This window comes from Carcharodon carcharias, chromosome 19 (assembly GCF_017639515.1).
Source record: "Carcharodon carcharias isolate sCarCar2 chromosome 19, sCarCar2.pri, whole genome shotgun sequence".
Taxonomy (NCBI): Eukaryota; Metazoa; Chordata; class Chondrichthyes; order Lamniformes; family Lamnidae; genus Carcharodon; species Carcharodon carcharias.
Genome location: NC_054485.1, coordinates 74,511,853 through 74,536,746, shown reverse-complemented (window position 1 = coordinate 74,536,746; position 24,894 = coordinate 74,511,853). Strand labels below are relative to the sequence as shown.

General features: G+C 43.8%; 2 protein-coding genes across 4 annotated transcripts in view; one reads left to right on the top strand and one right to left on the bottom strand.

Moving 5' to 3' along the window:
- Positions 1-1,396: 1,396 nt before the first annotated feature.
- LOC121291781 (zinc finger protein 271-like) lies at positions 1,397-8,783 on the bottom strand. The gene is made up of 2 exons (XM_041213330.1): positions 8,753-8,783; positions 1,397-6,068 (listed from the first exon to the last, which is right to left on the bottom strand). The coding sequence occupies exon 2, from the start codon at positions 5,598-5,600 to the stop codon at positions 4,485-4,487; it is 1,116 nt and encodes a 371-aa protein (XP_041069264.1). The 5' UTR covers positions 5,601-6,068; positions 8,753-8,783; the 3' UTR covers positions 1,397-4,484.
- Positions 8,784-9,184: 401 nt separating this feature from the next.
- Positions 9,185-24,894, top strand: part of LOC121291776 (zinc finger protein 271-like) — a 50,685-nt gene continuing 34,975 nt past the window's right edge. Inside the window, exons 1-3 of one of the 3 annotated variants that reach the window (XR_005946072.1) lie at positions 9,185-9,314; positions 16,865-17,049; positions 23,632-23,753. The gene's annotated coding sequence lies outside the window, so the exon portion shown is untranslated. Of the gene's footprint in view, positions 9,315-16,864; positions 17,050-22,461; positions 23,132-23,631; positions 23,754-24,894 lie in introns of those variants that run through there. The other 2 variants (XR_005946073.1, XM_041213319.1) reach the window with 2 other exon arrangements.

The following is a 24,894-nucleotide window of genomic DNA, read 5'->3' as shown; positions in this document are numbered from 1 at the left end:
CCTGCCTCTACCACCCTCTCAGGCAGTGTGTTCCAGACTCCAACATCCCGCTGGGTAAAAAAAAGACTCCTCAAATCCCCTCTAAACCTCCTGCCCCTTACCTTAAATCTATGCCCCCTGGTTATTGATACCGCCATTAAGGGGAAAAGTTTCTTCCTATCTACCCTATCTATACCCCTCATAATTTTGTATACCTCCATCAGGTCACCCCTCAGCCTTCCCTATTCTAAGGAAAACAACCCTAGCCTAACCAATCTCTCTTCATAGCTGAAATGCTCCAGCCCAGGTAACATCCTGGTGAATCTCCTCTGCACCTTCTCCAATGCAATCACATCCTTCTTATGGTGTGGCAACCAGAACTGCACACAGTATTCCAGCTGTGGCCTAACTAGCGTTTTATACAGCTTCAACATAACCTTCCTGCTTTTATATTCTATGCGTCAGCTAATAAAGGCAAGTATCCCATACGCCTTCTTAACCATCTTATCTACCTGTGCTGCTGCCTTCAGGGATCTATGGACATATACACCAAGGTCCTCTGATCCCCTGTACTTCCTAGGATTCTACCACTCATTGTATATTCCCTTGCCGTGTTAGTCTTCCCAAAATGTATCATCTCACACTTCTCAGGATTAAATTCCATTTGCTACTGTTCTTCCCATTATACCAGCCCATCTATATTGTCCTGTAACCTATGGCTTCTCTCATCATTATTTACGACACTACCAATTTTCGTGTCATCTGCAAACTTGCTGATCACTACAAATTACTACTATGAAAACCTCAAAATCCCCTAATCAATCTAACTCCCAGTTACACTTTTGTTAAGGAAATAATAAGACACATAAATTTTAAAAGACCCAGGCAAAGAAACATGATAGCCTGAACAAGTGGTTTTCCAAGTGAGTTTTCTTAACTTCAGTCCTTTGAAGACAGCAGCTGGAGGCATAGATGCTGAAAGCTTTTTCACACACTTGTAAAATCTTAAAAATGCCTTCCATTCACACTGCAGTTGCTCCTTCTTTATACATAACTTCCTTTTTGAATGCAAAAACCCATTGTTTCACTATGTCTTTGGACTTTAACTCCCTCATAATAAAACCCTCTCATAGCACTAAATTTTACCAGTAATCTTTGGGAAAAATAAACACTCCGTTTCTAATCTTCACCTGGCTAAGTGACACATTTCACCCCTCCTTTGAAAACAGTATAGTCTGGTTTATTTCAAAATGCAAATATACCCTTGACATCTATGTTTATTTAATTAACATTTCAAACTTAACCTCTCTTCTTAGATCAAAGCACACAGACTAGCTGTCTCTAATTCAATTAAATCTCACCCACGCACATGCACACACACACGTACCACTATTACTCTATTTTACAATAAACTCCAATAACATTGAGAATTATTATATCTTCTTGACACTGCTGACAAATCAGGTAGTTTGAGTTACACTAAAAAGTGAATTTATTGGGTGTTTAAATCTATACAGAAGTTTGATAAAGCAGCAGGCAAATAATACCAGCCCATCAGCTCACAACAAACTTTGAATCAACCAAAATAACAAAGCATTTGAAAATGTCTCAAGATATTTCACACACGTGCACACACACACATCAGAAAAAGCTCTCAGAATACTGTAGAACATGTGCATCTATAGTGGTCAGTTTAGTTTTGAAACGGAGGCGACCGAGGTAAATGAGTTCCCTCTAGATGGTATTTAATACTAACACCTGAGGGCAGTTGATCTTTGATGAGGTGAATAGCCACTGTCAGGTAGATTGTAAATAGAATGGGGGCTACAACACAGCCTTGCTTGACACCAGTCTGGATTTTGAAGGCATCTGTTTCAGATTTACCACTCAAGACAGCTGCAGTCATATCATCATGAAGCAATTGCAGGATTGTGATGAAGTTTCTTGGACATCCAAATCATTGGAGCATGATCCACAGAGCCTCACAATTTACTGAGTTAAATGATTTGATCACGTTGATGAATGCAATGAAGAATTCCTGGTGTTGTTCTCGACATTTTTCTTGGGTTTGTCTGGCAGCAAAGACCATGTCGGAGGTTCCTCTGGAAGGTCTAAAGCCAAGTCAAAGTTCTAAGTGATGTCTGTATCACTCGATCCATGTGGGGGACTGATGCCTACTGGACAGATCATTGACTTGTTTGATCGGTGACGAACATCCACCCAGCACCAAGACATCACAAGGCCCAAAAGTCCAAGAGGAAGAAGATCAATGTCTCAGCCCTAACACAGCCCAACTGAAGAGAGGAATTCCAAGTGCACCTGGAAAATCTTCACACATCCAACTCAATTCCTGAACAGTGGGATCAAATTAAGTCAGCTGCACTAAACTACCGTGTCCAGATCATTGGGTTCGAGCATCATCATCACCAGGACTGGCTGGACGAACATGATATTCAAATATGTGACCTCCTGGAACAAAAACGATCAGTCTTCATTGCCTGGCAGAACAACCCAAGGCCACAACTCAAGAAGGCAGCATTTCAACAGCTCAAGTCTGACACCCAAATACAAATTCAGAAGATAAAGGACAAGTGATGGGAAGAGAAAGCCCGAAAGATCCAACAATATGCTGATCATCATGACATGCAAAGTTTTTCTGAAGTCATTAGGGTCATCTATAGACCGAAGTCAAATGGACAAAATCCCCTTCATTCACAGGATGAGGTTTCTCCTCTTTTAAGGATGACAATGCCATCTGTTAACACTGGAAAGAACATTTTGAACAACTCCTCAACCATGAATCCACAGTGGCAACTGATATCCTCCACTCTATCCCCCTGTGCCTATGGTAGAATCCATGGGTGAGTCACCATCGATGGGAGAGCTGCAACAAACAATCAAACAAATGAAAAACAACAAAGCATGTGGCCCCAATGGTATTCCAGCCGAGGTCTTCAAAGCTGGTGGGTATCTGCTCACATCAAGACTTCATTCACTCATCCTATGGATTTGGGAGGAAAAAGAACTCTCCCTGACTTCAGGAATGTGACAATCTTCAAGAAGGGAGATAAATCACACTGTGAGAACTATGGAGGTATTTCTGTCTTGTCCTAGCAGAAAAATCCTGGCACACATTCTTCTGAATTGACTGTGAGTAGAAATTAAGAAGCTACATATATTCACACACAGGGTTCTGGCCTTTGGAAGACAAAAAGGAGCATGTACACACATTGCATCTTTTTCAACTAAACAAAAGCTTAGGAGACAGCCATTCCTGGTTCACTCCCCAGGGTTAATGCCTTGACCAGAGTCCCCCGGCCTGGATTAAAATTAAACAAGGCTTGGCAATCAGCAGTCAGTTGTCAGTTACTGGTGCATTCTCCACTTGCCAACCAATTAACACACGCTTCTCATGCAGTATAAACTGTTGTTCCCTTTGCTATTTGGTATTCTTGCAAATGTCCTGATGAGTGCAAAAGGAAATGCTTTGACCATGTGTCTTTTTTCAGCAATACGGTGAATATTGCGAGACAATGGAGACTGTCACAGCCAAGACACATCCTGCCCTCCCACTGTCTTCTGAGTTGGGGTCACTGATAAGGAACGGGATTCCTGGCTGGTTCTCCCCCTCCATAGACCAGAGACGCTAAGTTTTATTGAAGTACCTATATTACTACCCCAGATGATTGTGTTGCTAGATCAGAAGCTGAAGCCTTTCTAACCACTGAACATCTGCCTTCTTAGCCAGAGTAAGAGTCAGTGAGTGACTTGTACCTGACGTTGCACTGAAAGGATGCTGAGTTTATACAGGAGCTTCTATACATATTGATGTCTTCTTCTGGTGATGTGGTGATCTGATCAAAAGGTAAATTAACCATCTTGAAACTTGGACTGATGGTGGGAGAGGTTTAAGACAGACACTGCTGAGGCAGACAATGCTTTGGAACGGCAGCTCCCCTGTGTGAGTACTGGAGAGTAAACAACACAGACAACTCTCAGTGCAACGGAAGCAGGTGACCCGGCTCCAAGTCCATGTGGAGACATCGGTGTAGGGCGAGAGTGGGTGTAGGTGAAACAATCCTGGCACACGTCACACTGGAAGAGTTTTTCTCCCGTGTGGGTTCGCTGATGTTCCAGGAGGTCTGACAACTGTGTGAAGGTATTACAGAACTGACACTGATAGGGTTTCTCCATCTGTGAGTTTGGTTACAAACCAGGAGATACGCTGACTGTGTGAAATCCTTGTCACGCACCTCACACCTGAATTGTTTCTCACCAGTGTGGATCCGCCACTGCTTCAGGATATCAGAGGAGTGGGTGAAAGCCTTGTCACAAACATCAGACCTGAATAGTTTCTCCCCTGCCTAAATCCTCTGCTGTCTCTGGAATTTTGAAGATGCACAAAATCTTTACCATAAACTACACATAAGTAGGGTGACAGCCCTGTGTGGATTGTCTGATGTTGCAGGAGGCTCAATAACTGTGTGAAGGCTTTTCCACAAACCTCACAGAAACAGCTTCTCCCTTATGTGAATACGTTGGTGTCTCACCAGCTCCAATGATTGTGCAAAGCCCTTATTACACACCTCACACCTAAAGGGTTTCTTCACTGTGTGAATTCTCTGGTGCATCAAAAGCCTCGTGGATGTTGCGAAAGCTTTATCACAAAGCTTGCACTTGAAGGGTTTCTCTCCTGTGTGGATTGTCTGATGTCTCGTGAGGCTCGATAACTGTGTGAAGGCTTTGTCACAAACCTCACAAGTGAATGGTTTCTCCCCTGTGTGAATGCGTTGGTGTATGCGGAGGTTCATTAGCTGCGAGAATGATTTATTGCACACTTCACATGTAAATGGCTTCTCCTCTGTGTGAATGCGTTGGTGTGCATGGAGGTTCATGAACTGAGAGAATGATTTGTCACACACCTCACACATGAATGGTTTCTCTCCTGTGTGAATGCGTTGGTGTCTTTGGAGATTCGATGACTGCGAGAATGATTTGGCACACACCTCACACTTGAATGGTTTCTCCCCTGTGTGAATGTATTGGTGTCTGTGGAGATTTGATGACAGTGAGAATGATTTGTGACACACCTCACACTTGAATGGTTTTTCCCTTGTGTGAATTCTTCGGTGCGTCAGGAGTTTGGAGGATTCGGTGAAAGACATCTCACAAACCTCACACCTGAAGGGTTTCTCCCCAGTGTGAATCCTTTGGTGCAACAAAAGCTTTGTAGATGTCATGAAAGCTTTATCACAAACCTCACATTTGAAGGGTTTCTCCGCCGTGTGGATTCTTTGATGGTTCAGGAGGCTTGAACATCGTGTGAATGCTTTCTCACAAACCTTGCATGAAAACCGCTTCTCTTCTCTGTGAATGCGTAGATGTGCATGGAGATTCGATGAATCTGAGAATGATTTCTGACACACCTTGCATGTGAATGGTTTCTCCCCAGTGTGAATGCGTTGGTGTGATCGGAGGTGCCATGTGTCAGACAATGATTTCTGACACACCTCACACTTGAACAGATTATCCCCAGTGTGGATTCGTTGGTGTCTCATGAGTGTCGATAACTGTGTGAAGGCTTGATGACACACATCACATTTGAATGGTTTCTCTTCCATATGCCTACCCTTGAAGTAACAGTTTTACAAGAGATGCACCTTGCATGTTAGGAGAACAAATGAGCCTGTGGATCTTTCCTCACACACCTCACAGTTAAACAGGCTCTCACTGTAGAAACAAATAACTGGCTTGATGAATGATTGAAGCTCTTACCACACTTGGAGCCCACTCACACTTCTTCCCAGCCTCACCCTGGCCGATCGCCCACAGCTAAGCCTTTAAGAAGGTTGGTTCTGATGGAAGGTTCCACAACATTGGTCAGTTTTATGTGACTGATAAGTCAAAGCTCCCTTGACCTGGTCAATTTCCAGATGATTGTTTCACTGCCCAACCTTCTCTGTGTTAAGCAATGCTGTGAAGGGACTGGATGTCTTCCCACAGTTGTGCAGTTGATCCTTGGGTAATGGTCAGGATCTATCTGCAGTGTCTATCCTCTAAATTCTCTGGTGTAGTATGGTGCAATCCTTCTGTAAAACAGGAAAAGGAAACATGATTTCCTCAAACTCCCTCTCCTCCTTTGCTGAAGGGGCTGACTCCTCAGTTAGAGACTGTTCCACAGTGAGTGCCAGTCTGCTATTCCCCTGTGTGGGATCAGATGCAAGTCCTTTCTTTTTCCTCACTTGACTGTCACACAACCTCTGTTTCCAGCAGGGACTCTGGATCGTGACTAGGAACAGACAATGTGGCTACTTTCTTTCCTCCACACAGGCCCCATCTTCCCAGGCACCGTGAGGGCAATGGAAAAGACAGTCGTGTGGAGTGTAAAATGGGCTATCAATTCACTGAGCTCATGTCGTGCTGGTGAAGACCAGTTTTATCCTTAGAGCATGTGTTTAATATAAAAACACTCAGGACAAATTTTAATTCAATGGAGATTTTGAAATTTCTCCTCTTGTTTTCCAAATTATTTGAAGATAATACAATAGACAGGAAGTGCGAGAAGCTAAGGAAAATATTGCTTCAGTGGAGCTGATTGAAGGGTTCTGGTTTATCCTGGAAAATTAGATACACTGCACTCACTCAGACTGCACATCCCAAATTCAGCTTTCAGTCTCAGCATTGGTCAAAACTATCAAATCCAAGCCCAGGCTTTTGGGAAAGGCCGAGGCCTTCAGGAAAAATCTTTTAAAAAAGGTATTAAAAAACATTTCTATAAATATGTCTCCAGGTATGGAGCTGAATTACTACAATGCTTGATTAACAATCCAAAGATTCTAAATTCAAATCCAACCACGGAAAGTTAGATACTTAGAACTGCAGTGCAGAAACAGGCCATACAGCCCTGTTGATCCACATTGATGTTTATGCTTCACACAAGTCTCCTCTCACCCCTCTTCAACTCACCCTATTAGCCTATCCTTCTGTTCCTTTCTCCCTCATGTGCTTATCTAGTTTCTCCTTAAAGACATATATGCTATTCACCTCAATCACTCCATGTTGTGAAACTGAATTTAATAAAATTTGAAATTTGTGGAATAGAATCAAAGTAAAAACATGAAAGCTTTCACGTTGTCCTTCAGGAAATGGAACCTGCTACAACTGCCTGGTTTGGTCTGCATGTGACTCCGGTCCCACACAACATGGTTGACTCTGAAGTGGCCTAGCAAACAATGATAAACAATCACTACAAAGTCCAATAAGAGGAAAATCAGATAGATCTGGACAATCGTGGCATTGTTTCAAAATAAGATTAAGATGATCTCAGCCCAGTGAATCCTGCAAAGTCTCTCTTACCTATGTCTGAAGGCAAGCACCCAAGTGAGGAGAGCTGCCCCACAGACTTGTCAAGTACGGTATTACTCATTGAATTGTGTCAATCTGGAAACATCCCAGGCTCCTCCGTCACCATCCATGGGTATATCCTATCTCACTGGTAGGTGGGCAAGTCCTCAATATTGACTCCATGTGGCGTCAGATCAAACAAGTTCAAGGGAAAGTCCCGCTCTGCTCCCAGCTGATGAATGCGTAATTCACCATGTTAATCATCAATAAGGAAGTAGACTGAGGACAGAACCCCAAACTGGGTAGCCATGAGGTGCATTGAGCTATCAACAGCAGTAGGATTGCATTCCACCACAATCTCACAGCCCAGCACAACCCTCATTCCATGATTATCATCAAACCAGGAGATAGACATGTCAGGAACAGTATTGGATGCACTTTGGAGTCAAGGTTGGAACTAAATGAAAGGACAAAGGGCTACATTCTGACTAAACATTAAGAGTAGAAGGTAATAAATAGAGCTAAACAACCCCACAACCAACAGATCACAGCAAAAATAAAAACAAAAAAACTGCGGATGCTGGAAATCCAAAACAAAAACAGAATTACCTGGAAAAACTCAGCAGGTCTGGCAGCATCGGCGGAGAAGAAAAGAGTTGACGTTTCGAGTCCTCATGACCCTTCGACAGAACTTGAGTTCGAGTCCAGGAAACAGCTGAAATATACAGCTTATATTTCAGCTCTTTCCTGGACTCGAACTCAAGTTCTGTCGAAGGGTCATGAGGACTCGAAACGTCAACTCTTTTCTTCTCCGCCGATGCTGCCAGACCTGCTGAGTTTTTCCAGATCACAGCAAAGCTCTGCAGTCCAAACACATCTTCTTAAGAATTGTGGATAAGTAGTCTAGTAACTGGAGAAGGTGGCTCACGAACGCTTCCATTCTCAACCATGTTGAAGTCCGGTTCATGCGTGCAAGCTGCAATGTAGCTTCAGCTAAAAATAGTGGGTGCATGATCAAACCCAGCCTCCTCCTGAGGTGCTGGGAGAACTCCCCTCCAGACCACTCAAATCCTCCCCACTGTCGAGAAGGCTCAAGTCAGGAGTGTGATGGAATATTCAACACTCACATGGATGGGAACATCTACAACACTGAAGAGTCCGGACAGGATCAGGAACACAGCCGGTCCCCTAATCAGAGCCACTACCATTAGACTCAGTACCCACTCCCTCCACCACCAGGACACTATCCAGGGACGATACATCACAAGAATCTTCCATCACCCTGGATATTCAACCCTGAACATTAGTGTGGATATTATGGGATACAATCTGTATAAACTCTGCTCCTTCACTCACTGGATATTCAATCCTGAACATTAGTGTGAATATTATGTGATGTAATTATTATAAATTCTGTTCCTTCACTCACCATCTCACTTGGTTTTCAGTCTACAGGAAGTGAAGCAGCTGTGGAAGAGGAGAGAATGGGTGGGCTCTCTGATTGACGTCTCTCTCAGCCAATTAGGGACAGAAATATATTGAAATCCCCCCCCCCCCCCCGCACCAAGAACATGTCAATCACTCTGCTCAACCGATCAGCGAGAAGGGGATGGGGCTTTTCTGACTCATTGCTCCACCTGGTGCTGAGCAGTCACTGTTCTGCGCCTCTCACTCAGCCGAACGACATTAGCACTGCTGGGAGGGGTAAGACGTCTGGGCGGTGAGGAGCGACAGGATTCAGTAATTGGGAGACCAAGGCGCAGTGCCTGATGGGAGTTGTAGTTCTGACGCACGCAGCGGTGGTTGCCGCCCAGCGTTCGCGAGTTCGAATCGGAGAAAGCGCGAGCCCGAACGGCTGTCACGTGGGCGGGGCTGGAATTCCGGGTGGCGGGAACCAGGATCGCAGCCATTTAACCCCCTCTACCTGCCCCCCCCCCCTCATCCAATTGGTTAAATGGATAACATGGGACTACATTGGTTTTCTGTGACAGGTGAGAGACTGTTTTCTCCAGACTGTGGAGTAAAAGTCTAAAAGTTTGACTCTCCCAGTTTTGACTCCATCTCCCTTACTGGTGCTGAAGGGCCTGTCCTCCATTTAGACCCTGCCCCAGTTAAGATTGTAGATCTAAGGTGCTCCGCTCCATGGCCCAGTCCTCAAATCATTTCTCTCCCTCTTGAAGCTGTCTGCTTGCCATTCCTTTACTACTAGATTTCTGTTTTGTCTGGTGGTGAGGGGCATTTCTTTCTGACTCGAGGTAAAATGGGACAGATTGTAAGAGACCCTCTGTGAATCTGACATCAGGTCATCAGATGATTTTACACAGGGGCAGCGTGTGGATGAGAAATAGGTGGGGACTGAGGATAGACCCTTGGTCAGACTCCAGAGCGATGGGGGTGGGAAGATTAACCATTGCAGGAGATTCTCTGGTTACAAGTGAAGAGGCGAAAGTGGGCCAAGTGTTAACAGTCCCACTGATTGGACAACAGAGAAGAGTTGGAGGAGGAGGATAGTGTGGTCGGGTATGTCAAAGGCTGTTTCTCTCTCCACAGCTGTTGCCTGACCGGAGTATTCCCAGTATTTTCTGAATATATATCAGATTTCCAGTATTCACAGTATTTTACATTGTATTTGAAGAGCTGGGTGTGAGCATGTTTAGCAAGTGTACTATGGGGTGATTTGATGGAGATTTGAAAATAACAACACTTTGTGTTCACGACTTCATGTGGACAAATTATTTCAATTGGATAGGTTATGGAGGGCCGAGGGTCATATTTACAAGTTGTGGAAGGGTAGAACTACAGATTCATCGATCATTAAAAGTAGCAAGACAGGTCAACAAGGTCATTAAATAAATCAAACAATAGCACTGGGGTCCATTTTTCAAGGAATAGAATTGAAAAGCAGAGAAGTTATGCTGAACTTGTATAGAGCCTTGGTTAGACCATTCTTGGAGAGCTCTGCACAGTTCTGATCTCCATAATGAAAAAGGACATAACAGAACTGCAGAAGGTGAAAAAATCCATTCATAAGGATGATATTGAGAGAATGTAAATATTAGGAAGGACTGAACAGACTAACACTCATTTCCTTAGAAAAGAGAAGTCTGAGGGGTGACATAACAGAAATCTTTAATATGATGAATTGTAAAATTATGAATTTGGGGGCTAAATGGAGAGAACATGTTTCCACTTCAAAGAATCACAGAATTTTAACGGCGTAGAAGGAGGCCATTCGGCCCATCATGTCTGCACCAGCTCTCCACATGAAAATTATGACCTGACTTTTCCCCGTACCGCTGCACATTGATTCTATTCAAATAATCATCTAATGCCCTCTTGAATGCCTCGACTGAACCTGCCTCCACCACAATTCCAAGCAGTGCATTCCAGACTCGAACCACTCGTTTGAAAAAGTTTTTTCTCACGTCACATCTGTTTCTTTTCCAAGTCACTTTAAATCTGTACCCTCTCGTTCTTGATCCTTTTACGAGCGGGAACAACTTCTTCCTATCTACTTTGTCTAGCCCCCTCATGATTTTGAACATCTTTATCAAATCTCCTCTTAGCTGCCTTCTCTCCAAGAAGAACAGTCCCAATGTCTCTAATCTATCTCCATAACTGAAGTTTCTCATCCCTGGAACCATTCTTGTAAACCTCTTCTGCACTCTCACCAATATGTTCACATCCTTCCTATAATTTGGTGCCCAGAACTGTACACAATACTCCAGCTGTGCTCTAATGAGTGTCTTATCTAAATTCAGCATAACCTGATGAAGAGTCATACGGACACGAAACGTTAACTCTGTCTTCCTCTCCACAGATGCTGTCAGATCTGCTGAGTTTTTCCAGCTATTTTTGTTTTTGTTTCAGCATAACCTCCTTGCTCTTGTACTCTATGGCCCTATTAATAAAGGCCAGGATACTATTTGCTTTATTAACTGCTCTCTCCACCTGTTCTGCCACCTTCAATGATCTAGGCACACAAAGATCTAGGTCTTTCTGATCCTGCACCCCCTTCAAAATTTCACCCCTTATTTTATATTGTCTGTCCATGTTCTTCCTACCAAAATGCATCACCGCACACTTCTCCGCATTCAACTTCATCTGTCACCTTTATGTCCTTCCACCTACTTGACTATGTCCTTTTGAAGTTCTACATCGTCTTCCTCGTAGTTTACAATGCTCCCAAGCTTTGTCTCATCCGTAAAGTTTGAAATTGCCCCCTGCACACCAAGATCTAGAGCACTAATATATGTCAGGAAAACAAGGGTCCCAATACCGACCCCTGGGGAACTCCACTACAAGCCTTCCTCCAGCCTGAAAAATATCCATTGACTCTCTGCTTCCTATTTTTCAGCCAATTTTGTATCCATGTTGCTACTGTCCCTTTTATTCCAAGAGCAATAACTTTTCTCACAAATCTGTTGTGCAGCACTGTATTAAATGCCTTTTGAAAGTCCATGTCCACCACATCAACAGCATTACCATCATTTTCCTTTTCTGTGACCTCTTCAAAAAACTCCCGCAAGTTAGTTAAACACAATTTCCCCCTTTAGAAATCCATGCTGGCTTTTCCTTACCAACCCATATTTTTCCATGTGACTACTAATTCTATCCCAAATAATTGTTTCTAGAATCTTGCCTACCACTGAAGTCAAATTGACTGGTCTGTAATTGCTGGGCTTATCCTTACAATCTTTTTTGAACAAGGGTGTAATGTTTGCAATTCTCCAATCCTCTGGTACCTCCCTAAGTCTAGGGTAGACTGAAAAATTATGGCCAGTGCCCCTGCAATTCCTACTCTCACTTCCTTCAATCTCCTTGGATGCATCTCGTCTGGTCCCGGTGCCTTGTCAACTTTAAGTATGACATTCTATTCAACACTTTCTCCTCATCAATTTTAAACCCTTCTAGTGAAGAGTTTCCTCCTCTGTCACCATGGCCTGAGTAGCATCTACCTCCTTGGTAAAGACAGACGGAAAGTATTCATTTAATACCACAGCCGTAGCCCCTTCGTCCATGTATAAATTCCCTTCTGGGTCCCTAATCAGCCCTACTCCTTTTACCACCCTTTAACTACTAATATGCCTATAGAAGACTGTGGGATTCCCCTTTATGTTGGCTGCCAGTCTTTTCTCATAATTTCTCTCTACTTCCCTACTATGCCTTTTCATCTCCCCTCTGAACCTTTTGTATTCCTCTTGGTTCTCAATTGTATTTTCTACCTGACACCTGTCATAAGCACACTTTTCCTTCTTTACTAGAACTTCTATCTCCTTTTTCATCCAGGGAGCTCTGGATTTGTTTGCCCTACCTTTCCCTTTTGATGGAATATACCTTGACTGTGCTCGAACCAATTCCTTTTTGAAGGTGGCTCATTGTTCAGCTAAAGCTTTTCCCGCCAGTCTTTTTTTCCAGTCTATCCGGCCCAGCTCCATTCTTGACCCATTGAAGCTGGCTCTCATCCAGTTAATTATCCTTACTCTGGGTTTCCTATCACCCTTTCCTATCATCATCCTAAAACGTATAATACAATGATCACTGTCTCCTAAAATGTTCCCCCACTGACACTTGACTACGTTCTTCTCAATAGTTGGCAGTCTGTAAACTACACCGAGCAATGTAATTGCACCATTTTTGTTCCTTAGCTCTAGCCAAATTGATTCTGTCCTTGAACCCTCTGGGATATCCTCTTTCTCCAGCACTGCAATGCTCATCTGAACCAATACCTCCACCTTTCCTTCCTTTCCTATCTATTCTGAACACGCTGTAGCCAGGAATATTTAACACCCAGTTCTGCTCTTCCTTGAGCCAGGTCTCGGTTATTGCCACAACATCATAATTCTGCATGGTAATCTGCGCTTGTAACTCCCCAATCTTATTTTACTCGGTGCATTCACATGCATGCATAGTAACCCTGATTTAGATTTTGTTACTTTTCCCCTCACCCGGACTCCACCTATTAACTTGCTATTTTCTATTCTAAAGCTTTCTGTCTCTCCCAGTATTTTGTGCACCCTAGTAATCTTCTCTAATATTCTCTCCTGGTTCCCACACTCCTGCCGAGTTAATTTAAAGCCCTCCCAACAGCCCTAGAAAAGCTCCCTGCAAGGAACTCAGCCCCGGCTCTGTTCAGGTGCAAACTGTCCAGCTTGTACAGGTGCCATCTTCCCCAGAGCCAGTCCGTGTCCCAGGAATCTTCCTGCACCATCTTTCCAGCCACGCATTCATCTGCCTTATCTTCCTATTTCTGTACTCACTGACTTGTGGTACCTGGTGTAATGCGGAGATTACTACATTTGAGATCCTGCTTGCTAATTTTCTACCTAGTTCCCTAAATTCTGATTGCAGGACCACATCCATCTTCCTACCTAAGTCATTGGTACTAATGTGGACCACAGCCTTTGGCTGTTCAGTTGTGTGGGGGAGTCCAAAACTAGGGCCCAGAAATATAAGATGGTCAATAATAAATTCAATAAGGAATTCAGGAGAAACTTCTTCACCAAGAAAATATGGAACTTGCTACCACAGGGAATGGTTGAGGTAAATAGTTTTGGTGTATTTGATGGGAAGCCAGGTAAGTACATGAGGGAGAAAGGAATAGAGGATCTGCTGATAGGGTGAGATAAAAGGCTGTGTTTGTTGCCAGCGATGTGCATGTGTAGTTTTAGTGTTTTACTCTGTTCTGTCATTGCGAGTGACAGAGTCAGCAGCGCCCAGGAGCAAAGATGATGTTGCTCAAATTATCAAGAGTGTGTTTTAGGCAACGTCCTTAATTCCTATTTGAAGTGGATTAACCAGAGACCCTGTCACTCATGTAGAGGGAATCGGTTTTCCGGGACCAAGCTCCAGTCAGACTAGGACCTCGGACCTTGGAGTGGAAGTCAGGCATTTATTTATCAGTGGTGGGATTTTGTGGGTGAGACAGACGTTCAGCATGAGAGATTTTATTTCTGTTGATTCATTTTCCGAATTGTGAAAATGCATTTTAAACCTCCAAGTTTATAACCTGTGCCCTCGCACCAACTTCAATACCACAAGAATTGTAGTAAAATCATTTACATATTGAACTTTCATTGCTGCTTCTTTAAGTGTGATATGTTGTACAGCAGCTCTCATTCCATTCAGCTTGTCTGCTTCCATCAGTTCCAGCATGCATTACTCAGAATGTTTGTTAATGTAAAATTTTAAGTTTTTCTTGAGATTGTTAAAAACCAAATCAGCCCGAGATGCTATAATTCAGACTTTCTGTTTGGTATTTTTTTTCGTCTGCTAGTAGCAAAAGGCAGTTTCTTGAAGCAGAGGATGCTTCCAATGAAATGAATCGTGCCCCCTTTACAGGTGCTTCAGAGGATGGATTTATCTTTAATGACTTTATAATATGCCATCATAAACATCCTGGGGGGTTACCATTGACTAGAAACTGAACTGGACTAGCCATATAAATGTAGTGGCTACAAGATCAAGTCAGGGGCCAGGAATCCTGTGGCGAGTAACTCACTTCCTGCTCTCCAAAGCTTGACCAACATCTGCAAGCCACAAGTCAGCAGTCTGATGGAATACTCCCCACTTGCCTGGCTGAGTACAGCTCCAACAACACTCAAGAAGCTTGACACCATCCAGGACAAAGCAGCCCGCTTGACTAGCACCCATCCACAAACATTCACTCCCTTCACCACTAATGCACTGTGGCAGCAGTGTGTAACATCTACAAGATGCACTGCAGGGTTTCACCAAGGTTCCTTAGACAGAGCTTTCCAAATCCACAACCACTACCATCTAGAAGGACAAGGGCAACCGACACATGGGAACACCACCACCTGGAAGTTCTCCTCTAAGTCATACACCAACCTGACTTGGAAATATATCGCCATTCTTTCACTGTCGCTGGGTCAAAATCCTGGAACTCCCTCCCTAACAGCACTGTGGGTATGCCTACAGCACATGGGCAGCTCATGACCACCTTCTCAAAGGCAATTAGGGATGGACAATAAATGCTGGCCTAGCCTGCAATGCCCACATCCCATTGTTAGGAAATAGAGATAGTTTAATTAAGTTGTATGTGTATTTGGGTGCATTAAGAATCATGTATATCTTAAAGTTTAAATTTAATTTATATTTTTTTCTAATTGTGGGTTAAAAGGTGAAACCTGGGATCTAGTTTCAATTTTGAGTGGAGATAGCAGATCTAAAGTACTGTTTGTATGCTTGCATTTCCAATGAGCTTTATGACTCCTAATGAGAAGTTAAAGCAAACACAAGAGTAGGAAAAACTGTGCTATTGCTGAGCAACAGGGGTCTAGGGAGGCAGGCCCTGCCCACACACATAAAAGTAGATCAGTTGAAAGTAATTTGAGTGCAGTTGGAAGAAGGTGCCAGAGCAGGCAGGACTTGAAAAGGGACAGATAGCAAGTTCTAAACTAAAGAAAAAAGTCCCCAAATCCAGAATAATGAAACAGGAGAAAGTCCCAAGAAGACCTTCTAGTCAAAGGAAGGACAGGAACCTGGAAAAGGTCCTGTTAAGTAAAATTAAGAGTGAGCAGCAGAGGAAGGCTCCAAGCTTCAAGCTTAAAGGAAGAAAAGCTGCAGGAATCAGATTTAATGTGAGAGGCCAGAAGGTCCAAAGAGACAGCTGAAGGTCTGTAACTCTTTATTATGGGCTTGTGAAGCAGTGGTGTACTATTGACAGCTGAGTCAGTGAGAGAGAGTACGTGGAAGAAAGCTTGAATGCATGTGACAATCCAGGGGAGAGGAACATCAGAAGGAGAATTCGAAACCCTGCAGTGAACCCTTGCAGAAAGTGTCTGAGAGAAAGTGTCGGTTTAGGAGAAGATTCTAAAGCGAGTTCTGGGAGAGCGGAGATTGGAAAGCCTTGTGTGAAAGACAGAGTTCAGTGAGACTGGCTGGCTCACGGTGTCACAAGCATCTGAGGGGGAGTTGAGGAGAGATCCACAGCATCTGGTTGGGGTTGCATCTGTCACTTGGTTTCAGAGTGTGGTGTGTCTGATCACAGGTCACCTAGTGGTTTACTTGGACTGTGTATTGTGAACATTAGAGTATAAGATAGTTTATGTACCTCATGTTAACCTTAAAAATCTGCATATATCTGTATAGTTGTGGGTGAAGGATATTGTAATTTAGTTCATTTTTCTGGTTTAATAAATGTTTTATTCTTTTGTTAAAATTTCATCAGCTGACTCCTGTGACTGTTCAGTAGCCACTCTCCACGTATCTAAACAAAAAATAAAAGTTAGGATCTATCAAGCCAGGTTCCACCCTGGGATCAGGCTTGCTCAGTAGTAACATCAGCTGGCACCATAACACCGTGAATGAATTTAAAAAAAACCCAGAGACCAATTACGTAAGCTGCCTTTCACTTTCTCTTGCCTGTCTCGTTTTAAAAGCAGTAAATGAAACACCATCGATCCATTACTAACAAACGAAAATGAATATATTTATTGATATGTAAAATTTCAGACAGAAGCAGAAAAACACTGGTGGAAATTAATGGGACTAAACATGCATTCCATATTATTTACAGCACAGAAACGGGAGGATGGCATATGTGTGTGGTGACATCGTTGACATATGCGCAGAGGGTACTGGCAGGCATGGCGCAGCAGAGTGACATCATTGGATTTCTACATACTTGCAGACCAGTGTGCATATGCAGACGGGTATCAGCAGCTATCTTGCATTGCAAGAGACACAGTGGAGATACAATAGGTAAGGAGAAAGCTCATGTGGAGCATCAGTACTGGTAGAAAGCAGTTGGGCCGAATGGCCTGTTTTTGTGCTTTAAAAACTAGAATGAATACAAAAAATGCTGGAAATACTCAGCAGGTGTCCTTTGTTTTATTTCCTCAAAGTCAGTCACCCTGGAGTCAATCTCTGAGTCGCAGTCACTCCCCAAGCAAGAGGAAGTCCATAAAACAGTTTCAACGTTGAGCATAGTGTCACTCCCCAGAATCACTCACTAAGCACTGGCTCAATCTCCTCTCCATGGTCTTCTCTGTTCCTCCCTCCCATGTCCCCCTCTCCTGTGTCCCTTTCTCCTCAGTCCCTCCCTCCTCTCTTCTTCACTGCATGTGTTGATCCCACCACTGTATGTCATCGCTGCTTTGAATGCTGTGGGTCTTCCTCTTCTGATCTGCTGTCAAACACATCTATCTGAGGCTACACATCCCACACTGATGTCATCAGTGTGAAAGCCTCTGAGGATGAAGAATGCTATCCCCACACTAGTTTACTGGGGGAACTGAGACAGCAGCTGCAATAAGTGAGGTTTATCCAGATGGGATAATGACAAGTTTAAATCCCCACCTGATCTGCTGCTCAAAGTCGCCTCCTTTTAACCGGTCAGTTTCCCAAGATTCAGGAAACTCAAGTTACTCCAGAAATATTTGGAGCCATTTGAATTTTAAACAATGTTCCATGCGGTGTGTAAAATGGTTACTGCATTCAAACCTTTATGTACATGTGATGACTTCAGAGATGACATTGATATGGGAAGCCACAGTGTACAAAGGGAGTTTTATCCAAACATACCCCTGTTCATAAAAAAGTAAAAACATTCCATTTCCTATCATTTTCAAATTACTCCACAAATAAAATTCTTAAAGAAAATTATTACACATGATCGCAAAACACTGTTCTTTCCAATCATTGCACACACAATCTTTAAAGTGTTCAGTTCTTATGGTATGTGTGTGTGTTCTTGTTAACTATTCATCCAGTTGTCTGCTGGTTCTTCAGGTGACGTCTCTCTAGGGAATGTTGTGAGTGTTGTTGCTGTGGTAACTGTTGCCGCTGATCTGTTGCATTTGTGGGGGAATGGTTGCCCTCTGGGACTGATGGTCATTCAGTTCCTTGTTCAGTTGGTGAAATAGGATCTGCCTCACCAGCTCCCTGCTGTGAAGGAGCAGCTTCTCCAGTTGCTCATAGATGTCTGCGGTTGTGAAGATAGATCTGGTCGTTCATCGTGTACGATCAAGGTGACAACTTCTCTACACAGGACCCAAGTTGCCAAGTGAGCTGACTTTTGTTGAATGTTTTCACTCTGACCGACTCTCCAACTCTCAGCTCTGGCAATGATGTGGCAGCTTTATCAAAGTGAAATTTGTCTTTCTGTTGTTTCACTTTGATCTTGTCACTCACCCTGTCAATACTTCTGCTCTCAGTAGTTTTTCAGCTGTTGGAAGAGTAGTCTGGGTGCAGCGTGACATTATTCGCTGAACTGGACAAATTTCTATGCCTTCAGTAGGTGTGTTTCTCCACTCTAAGATTGCCTTGTACACATCTGTGATGGGTCTGGTCGATTTTTTGATGATTGCTTTGGCAATTTTCACTGCTGTCTCAGCCTTTCCATTTGACTGGGGATAGTGTGCAGATGATGTGTGGTGCTGAATTTCCCAATCATTCATCAAGTGTCTGAATTCTCCCCTTGTGAACTGAGGGTCATTGTCACTCACCACAATGTCAGAAATGCCATGACGACTGAAATGTGCTTTCAGGCATTCTACAATCTCACTAGTAGTTGTTGATGTCAGCTGATCTAACTCCCAGTCGTCTGAATAGCAGTCGACTGTGACGAGATAATCCATTCCAGTGAGAGTGAAGAGGTCTATTCCAAGCTTCATCTATGGTGTGTCTGGGACATCATGAGTCATGAGCAGCTCTTTATCTTGCTTAGCTTGATGTTCATTACAAACACTGCACTGGCTGATGTGGTCCATAACCTCATTGCTCATGTTTGGCCAGTGGAGCACTACTCTTGCCTTCCTTAAACTAGACTCGATTCCCTGATGGTTTGTGTGGATGTGCTTCAGCATCTCTTTTCTCATCTCTTTAAAGATAATGAAGATAATGATCATAGTCCCTTTGTACAAGATGCCATCTTGGGCGATCACTTCATCTCTCTGCCCAATACTCTCCTACAGCAACAGGTGTGTGTCTGATAGTTTCAGGCCATCCTTTCATCACAACTTCCTGTAACATTTGAAGAGTTGTATCTCATTGTGTAGTCTTCTTGATCTGAGCAAGATGCTTGTCTGTCAGAAAACAAAAACAGAATTACCTGGAAAAACTCAGCAGGTCTGGCAGCATCGGCGGAGAAGAAAAGAGTTGACGTTTCGAGTCCTCACGACCCTTCGACAGAACTTGACAGAGCTTGTCTGTCAGATTCAATGTCTCTGCTGGGTTGATGACTTCCAGGGCATGTCATGCTGTTGCTTGTTGAATCTGCAAGATTTCACACTCTGTACTATGATCAACATTCCTCAAAGAGAGTGCAGCTCTCGATAGTATGTCGGTGATGTTCAGCTGCTTCTCTTGCTTGTACTTCACTTCCAAGTGATATCACTGCAAATGGAGTAACAACCTTTGCAATCGCTTTGGAGCATTTGAAGCGTTTTTAGAAAGGTGCTTTGAAGTGACTTGTGGTCAGACTGTACCATCACTTTCTCTCTTCCAAACTGGTACCGTTTGAAATGCTCACAAGCGAAGACAATAGCCAGGCTCTCTTTCTCAATCTACGCAGTGTTGTTCAGTTTGTGTTAACTTTCTGGATACAAACACAACTGGTTGTCCTTGTTGCATGAGGGTTGCTCCAAGTCCTGTTTCACTGCCATCTCACTGCAGGGTGACTTCATCATTGACATCATCGTACCTCAGCACTGGTGTTGTTGTCACTAATTGGTTGATGTGAGTGAAAGTTGCTTCTTGTTCTGTGTCCCAATACCTCAGAACATCCTCTGCAGTGAGCTTGTGTAGACATTCACACTCTGATGACAATTTGGGCAAAGAGATCCCAGGTGATGTTCACTGATGTTCCTGGAGGTCCAGAAAGTGTGTGAAGGCTTTATTACAGAACTCACACAACAATAGGATTTCTCCCCACTGAGTGCATTGATGGACCAGGAGATAAGTTGTCTGTGTGAGAGCCTCACACCTGAACGGTTTCTCTCCAGTATGACTCTATTGTTGCTTCAGGAAATCAGCAGACTGGTTGAAAGCTGTCGCACAAACATTGCACTTGAAGAGTTTCTCCCCCTGACAATCCTCTGGTGTCCCTGGAAAGTCTTTGATGAAGCAGCTGAAGATGTTTGGGCTTAGGTCATCATCCTGAGCAATGCCTGCAGTGATGTCCTGGGAGTGAGATGATTGACCTCCAACAACCACAACCACAACCATCTTCTTTTGTGTTATGTATGACTCCAACCAGTGGAGAGTTTTCTCCTGATTCCTATTGACTCCAGTTTTGCTAGGGGTTCTTGATGCCACACTTGGTCACATGTTGCCTTGGTGTCAAGGCCAGTCATTCTCACCTCTTGAGTTCAGCTCATTTGTCCATGTTTGGACCAAGGCTGTGATGAGGTCAGGAGCTGCCTAGCCCTGGCAGAACCCAGAGTATATTCTGTGCGCTTGCCATCATCACTGCTACTTCCAATTGGTAATTTGGTGTTCAACATGGAGGAAACACTGATTCATCAGCTGAGGGGATGGGCATTTGCGGTAAGTTATAATCAGCAGGAGGTTTGCTTGCTCATATTCGACCTGATGCCATGAGACTTCATAGGTTTTGGAGTTAATGTTGAGGATTCCAAAGGTAACTCCCTCCTGACTGTATACCACTGTGTCTGCAACTTCTGGTGCGTCTGTCCTGCTAGAGGGACAGGACATACCCAGTGAAAGTGTTGGTGGTATCTGGGACAATGTTTGCAGGGTATGAGTATGGCTGTGTCAGGTTTTTGCTTCATTAGTCTGTGGGACAGCTCTCCCAATTTTGGCACAAGCCCCTAGATGTTAGTAATGAGGACTCTGCAGGGTCAACAGGGCTGGGTGAGCCATTATCATTTCCAGTACCTAGGTCGATGCCAAATGACCCATCTGGTTTCATTGCTTTGAGACTTTGTAGTGGTTTGATACAACTGAATGGCTTGGTAAGGACAGCAGATTTCCTTCCCTAAAGGACATTAATAAACCAGATGGGTTTTTATGACAATGGTTATATGGTCACCATTACTGAGACTAGCTTTGAATTCCAGCTTTATTAATTGACATTAAATTCCACAAGCTGCAGTGGTGGGAACCCAAGTCCCCAGAGCATTAGCCTGGGCTTTGGGATTACTAACCCAGTGACTACAGCACCGCCTCCTCCCAGTTCAAGATTGTTCCACAGTGAGTGCTATTCTACTATTCCCCTGGATGAGGCATCAGATACAAGTCATTTCTTTTTCCTCACTTGACTGTTACACACTCTCTGTTTCCAGCAGGGACATTGGATAGTGACCAGGAGCAGACAATGTGGCTACTTTCTTTCCTCCAACCAGACCCCATCTTCCCAGGCACCATGAGGGCAATGGAAGTGACAGTTGGACGAAGTGTAAAATGGGCTATCAATTCACTATGAACATGTGTTGTGCTGGTGAAGACCAGTTTTATCCTTAGAGTATGTGTTTAATGTAAAAAGCACTGCGGAGAAATGTTAATTCAATTGGGTTTTCCAAAATTATTTGACAAAAACACATGGGAAATGATGTTTTTCCTCAAGTAACTGCCGATTCTTTCACCAATAACCTTTTATCTGCAACCTCAATTTATCAACGCTTCTGCCAATGGAAACAGTTTCTCTTTATTTACTCTGTTTAAACCATTCATGATTTTAAACATCTCTAACAAATTTCCTCTTAGCCTTCTCTGCTCTAAGGGAAACAATCCCAGCTTCTCCGGTCTATCCATCTAACTGTAATCCCTCAATCCTAGATCCATTCCAGCAAATCTCTTCTTTACTTCTCCAAAATTCAGAGCTAGGGTGGTGGGAGGACTTGGAGGGATTCGAAAAGACAGGAAACATCCAGATCCCGACACACAGAGAGAACTGACCATTCACGGTCCACAGGATAATAACCAGCTCCAAAAATACACACACAGAACTCAACAATATCAAATCAATAATTCAGCACAAAGCACCAAGTAAACAGCTCTCTCAGCTGGATCTTCTCACACAGCATAAGGGGCATTTCCACAGCTGATTCCCCACAGGATAGTCAGACTGCCTGAACATTAATGTGGATATTATGCGATGTAATTATTATAAATTCTGTTCCTTCACTCAGCATGTCCTCACTTGGTTTTCAGTCCCTACAGGAAGTGAATCAGTTGTGGAAGAGGAAGAGGAGAGAATGGGCAGAGAGGGTGAGCTCTCTGACTGACGTCTTTCACAGCCAATCCAAATATTTCCAGGGCAACAGGTGTTTCCTGAAGCTTGGGAAACTGACCAGTGAAACAAAGGCAACTTTGAGCAGCAGATCAGGTGGGATTTAAACTTGTCATTGTCCCATCTGAATAAAACCTCACTTATTACAGCTCCTGTCTCAGTTCCCTCTGTTAAACGTTTGACAGAGATTTCTCGTGTGGGAATAGCATTCTTCATCCTCGGAGGCTTTCAAGCTGACAACATCAGTGTGGGATGTGTAGCCTTGGATGAATTTGACAGCAGATCAGAAGAGGAAGACACAGCATCCAAGGCAGTAATGATGTGCAGTGGTGGGATTAGCACATGCACAGGAGAGAGGGACACAGGAGAGAGGAAGAAATTGACAGTGCTCAGAGAGTCCAGGGATTGTCTCCTGTTGAGGTCCAGCTCCCCTTAGCTCTAATTTATGAGAATCAACATTCCCTAATCTGGCTCTTCTCCTTGGACGTCCTGGTCCATTCACTTCTCTTGGGATGTCCCGGTGCATTCACCTCTCCCAGCTCCTCTCCTGGGCTATCCCAGTCTAGACCTTAAAAACAAAAAACTGCGGATGCTGGAAATCCAAAACAAAAACAGAATTACCTGGAAAAACTCAGCAGGTCTGGCAGCATCGGCGGAGAAGAAACTCTTTTCTTCTCCACCGATGCTGCCAGACCTGCTGAGTTTTTCCAGGTAATTCTGTTTTTGTTCCAGTCTAGACCTTGTTTGAGAGTGATATTGTTCAGTGTGCTGTACATTAGGATGATTGTGACCATTCTCTCTCTCTGGGGAATACTGCGATCCACCCTCTGGTGTAGCCAGTACCTGAAACAGTTCTTCAACATCCCACTAGCTTCTCTCTGTGAGCTGTCTCAGAGGGACACAGGCATCAATAAACAACACCTCCTCCTCAGTGTGTGGTGTATGAAATGGTGGCATCAGCCACACAAGGGTTCTTTAGTGCAGCCTTGGCAAATGGAGTGCAGCTGACAAACTGAGTGAAGACTTGGTGTTTGGTGAGAGGGGAGTTCGGTGAAGGGGGGAAAGGATTTAATATCTTTCTCACCCCACAGAACTTGGTTCTTCGCTCTACTACAGGGAAAGGAGCTAGCTGTTTGGTGAGCAGTAAGTAGGTAAGTTCTATCCCTAAAGTTTAAAACAGTACACAAATTGGTGATAAAGTTAATGAAATATATAAGGAAGCAACAATAAATATGTGATTAATACAATTCAGTAATTATTTAAAACACATTAAGGATGGCAGGACAGGTGATGTGTCAAGGTTGCAGTATGTGGGATCTCCTGGATAACATTGTGATCGAGGGCAAACACGTCTGCAGTAAGTGTTTGCAGCTTGAGGAACTTCAGCTCAGAGTCATCAAACTGGAGGCTGAGCTGCAGTTACTGTGACACATCAGGAAGGGGGAAAGTTACATGAATGTTCTATACCAGGAGGCAATCACACCACTTAGCATAGAGTCTTCTGATTTGGTCAATGATCAGGAACAGGAGGGTGTGACTGCGAGTGAGGCAGGTAAGGGGACCCAGAGGGCAGGAGTGCAGGAGTGTGAGCCACTGCAACTGTCAAACAGGTTTGAGGTTCTCTCAGCTTATTTGGATGAGAGTGGGAGCTGCAGGGTGGATGAGCAAACTGAACAAGGCACCATGGTACAGGAAGCCATTAAATTGGGGGAACAAAAATGGACGTGGTGGTAGTAGGGGACAGTATAATGAGGGGGATTAACACTGTTCTCTGTAGCAAAGAGCAAGAGTCCAGGCGGCTGTGTTGCCTGCCCAGTGCCAGCGTTCGGGGCATCTGCTCAGGACTGGAGAGATTGCAGTGGGAGGGGGAGGATCTGGTGGACATGGTCCATATAGGTACCAACGACATAGGCAGGATTAGGAAGGTGATTCTGCATAGTCTGTATGATGAGCTAGGCACCAAATTAAGAAGCAGAACCTCAAAGATAATTTCTGGATCATTACCTGAGCCACGTGCAAATTGGCATAGGACAAATAAGATTAGAGAAATGAATGCATGGCTCAAAGACTGGTGTGGGAGAAGTGGATTCCGATTTGTGTGGCACTGACACCAGTTTTGGGGAAAGTGAGATCCAGACCGTTGGGACGGTCTACACCTGAACCATGCAGGGGCTGGTGTCCTCGCGAGCCGCCTAACTAGGGAAGTAGAGAGGGTTTTAAACTAAATAGTGGGGACAAGGGATCAAATTTGGGAAGATGTGGTAAACCAAAGAGTAGAGACAAGGCAAGAGAGACAGGGAAATGATAAAATGACTGTATCAGGAAGGGACAGAGAGTACAATTCTAAGAGCAAA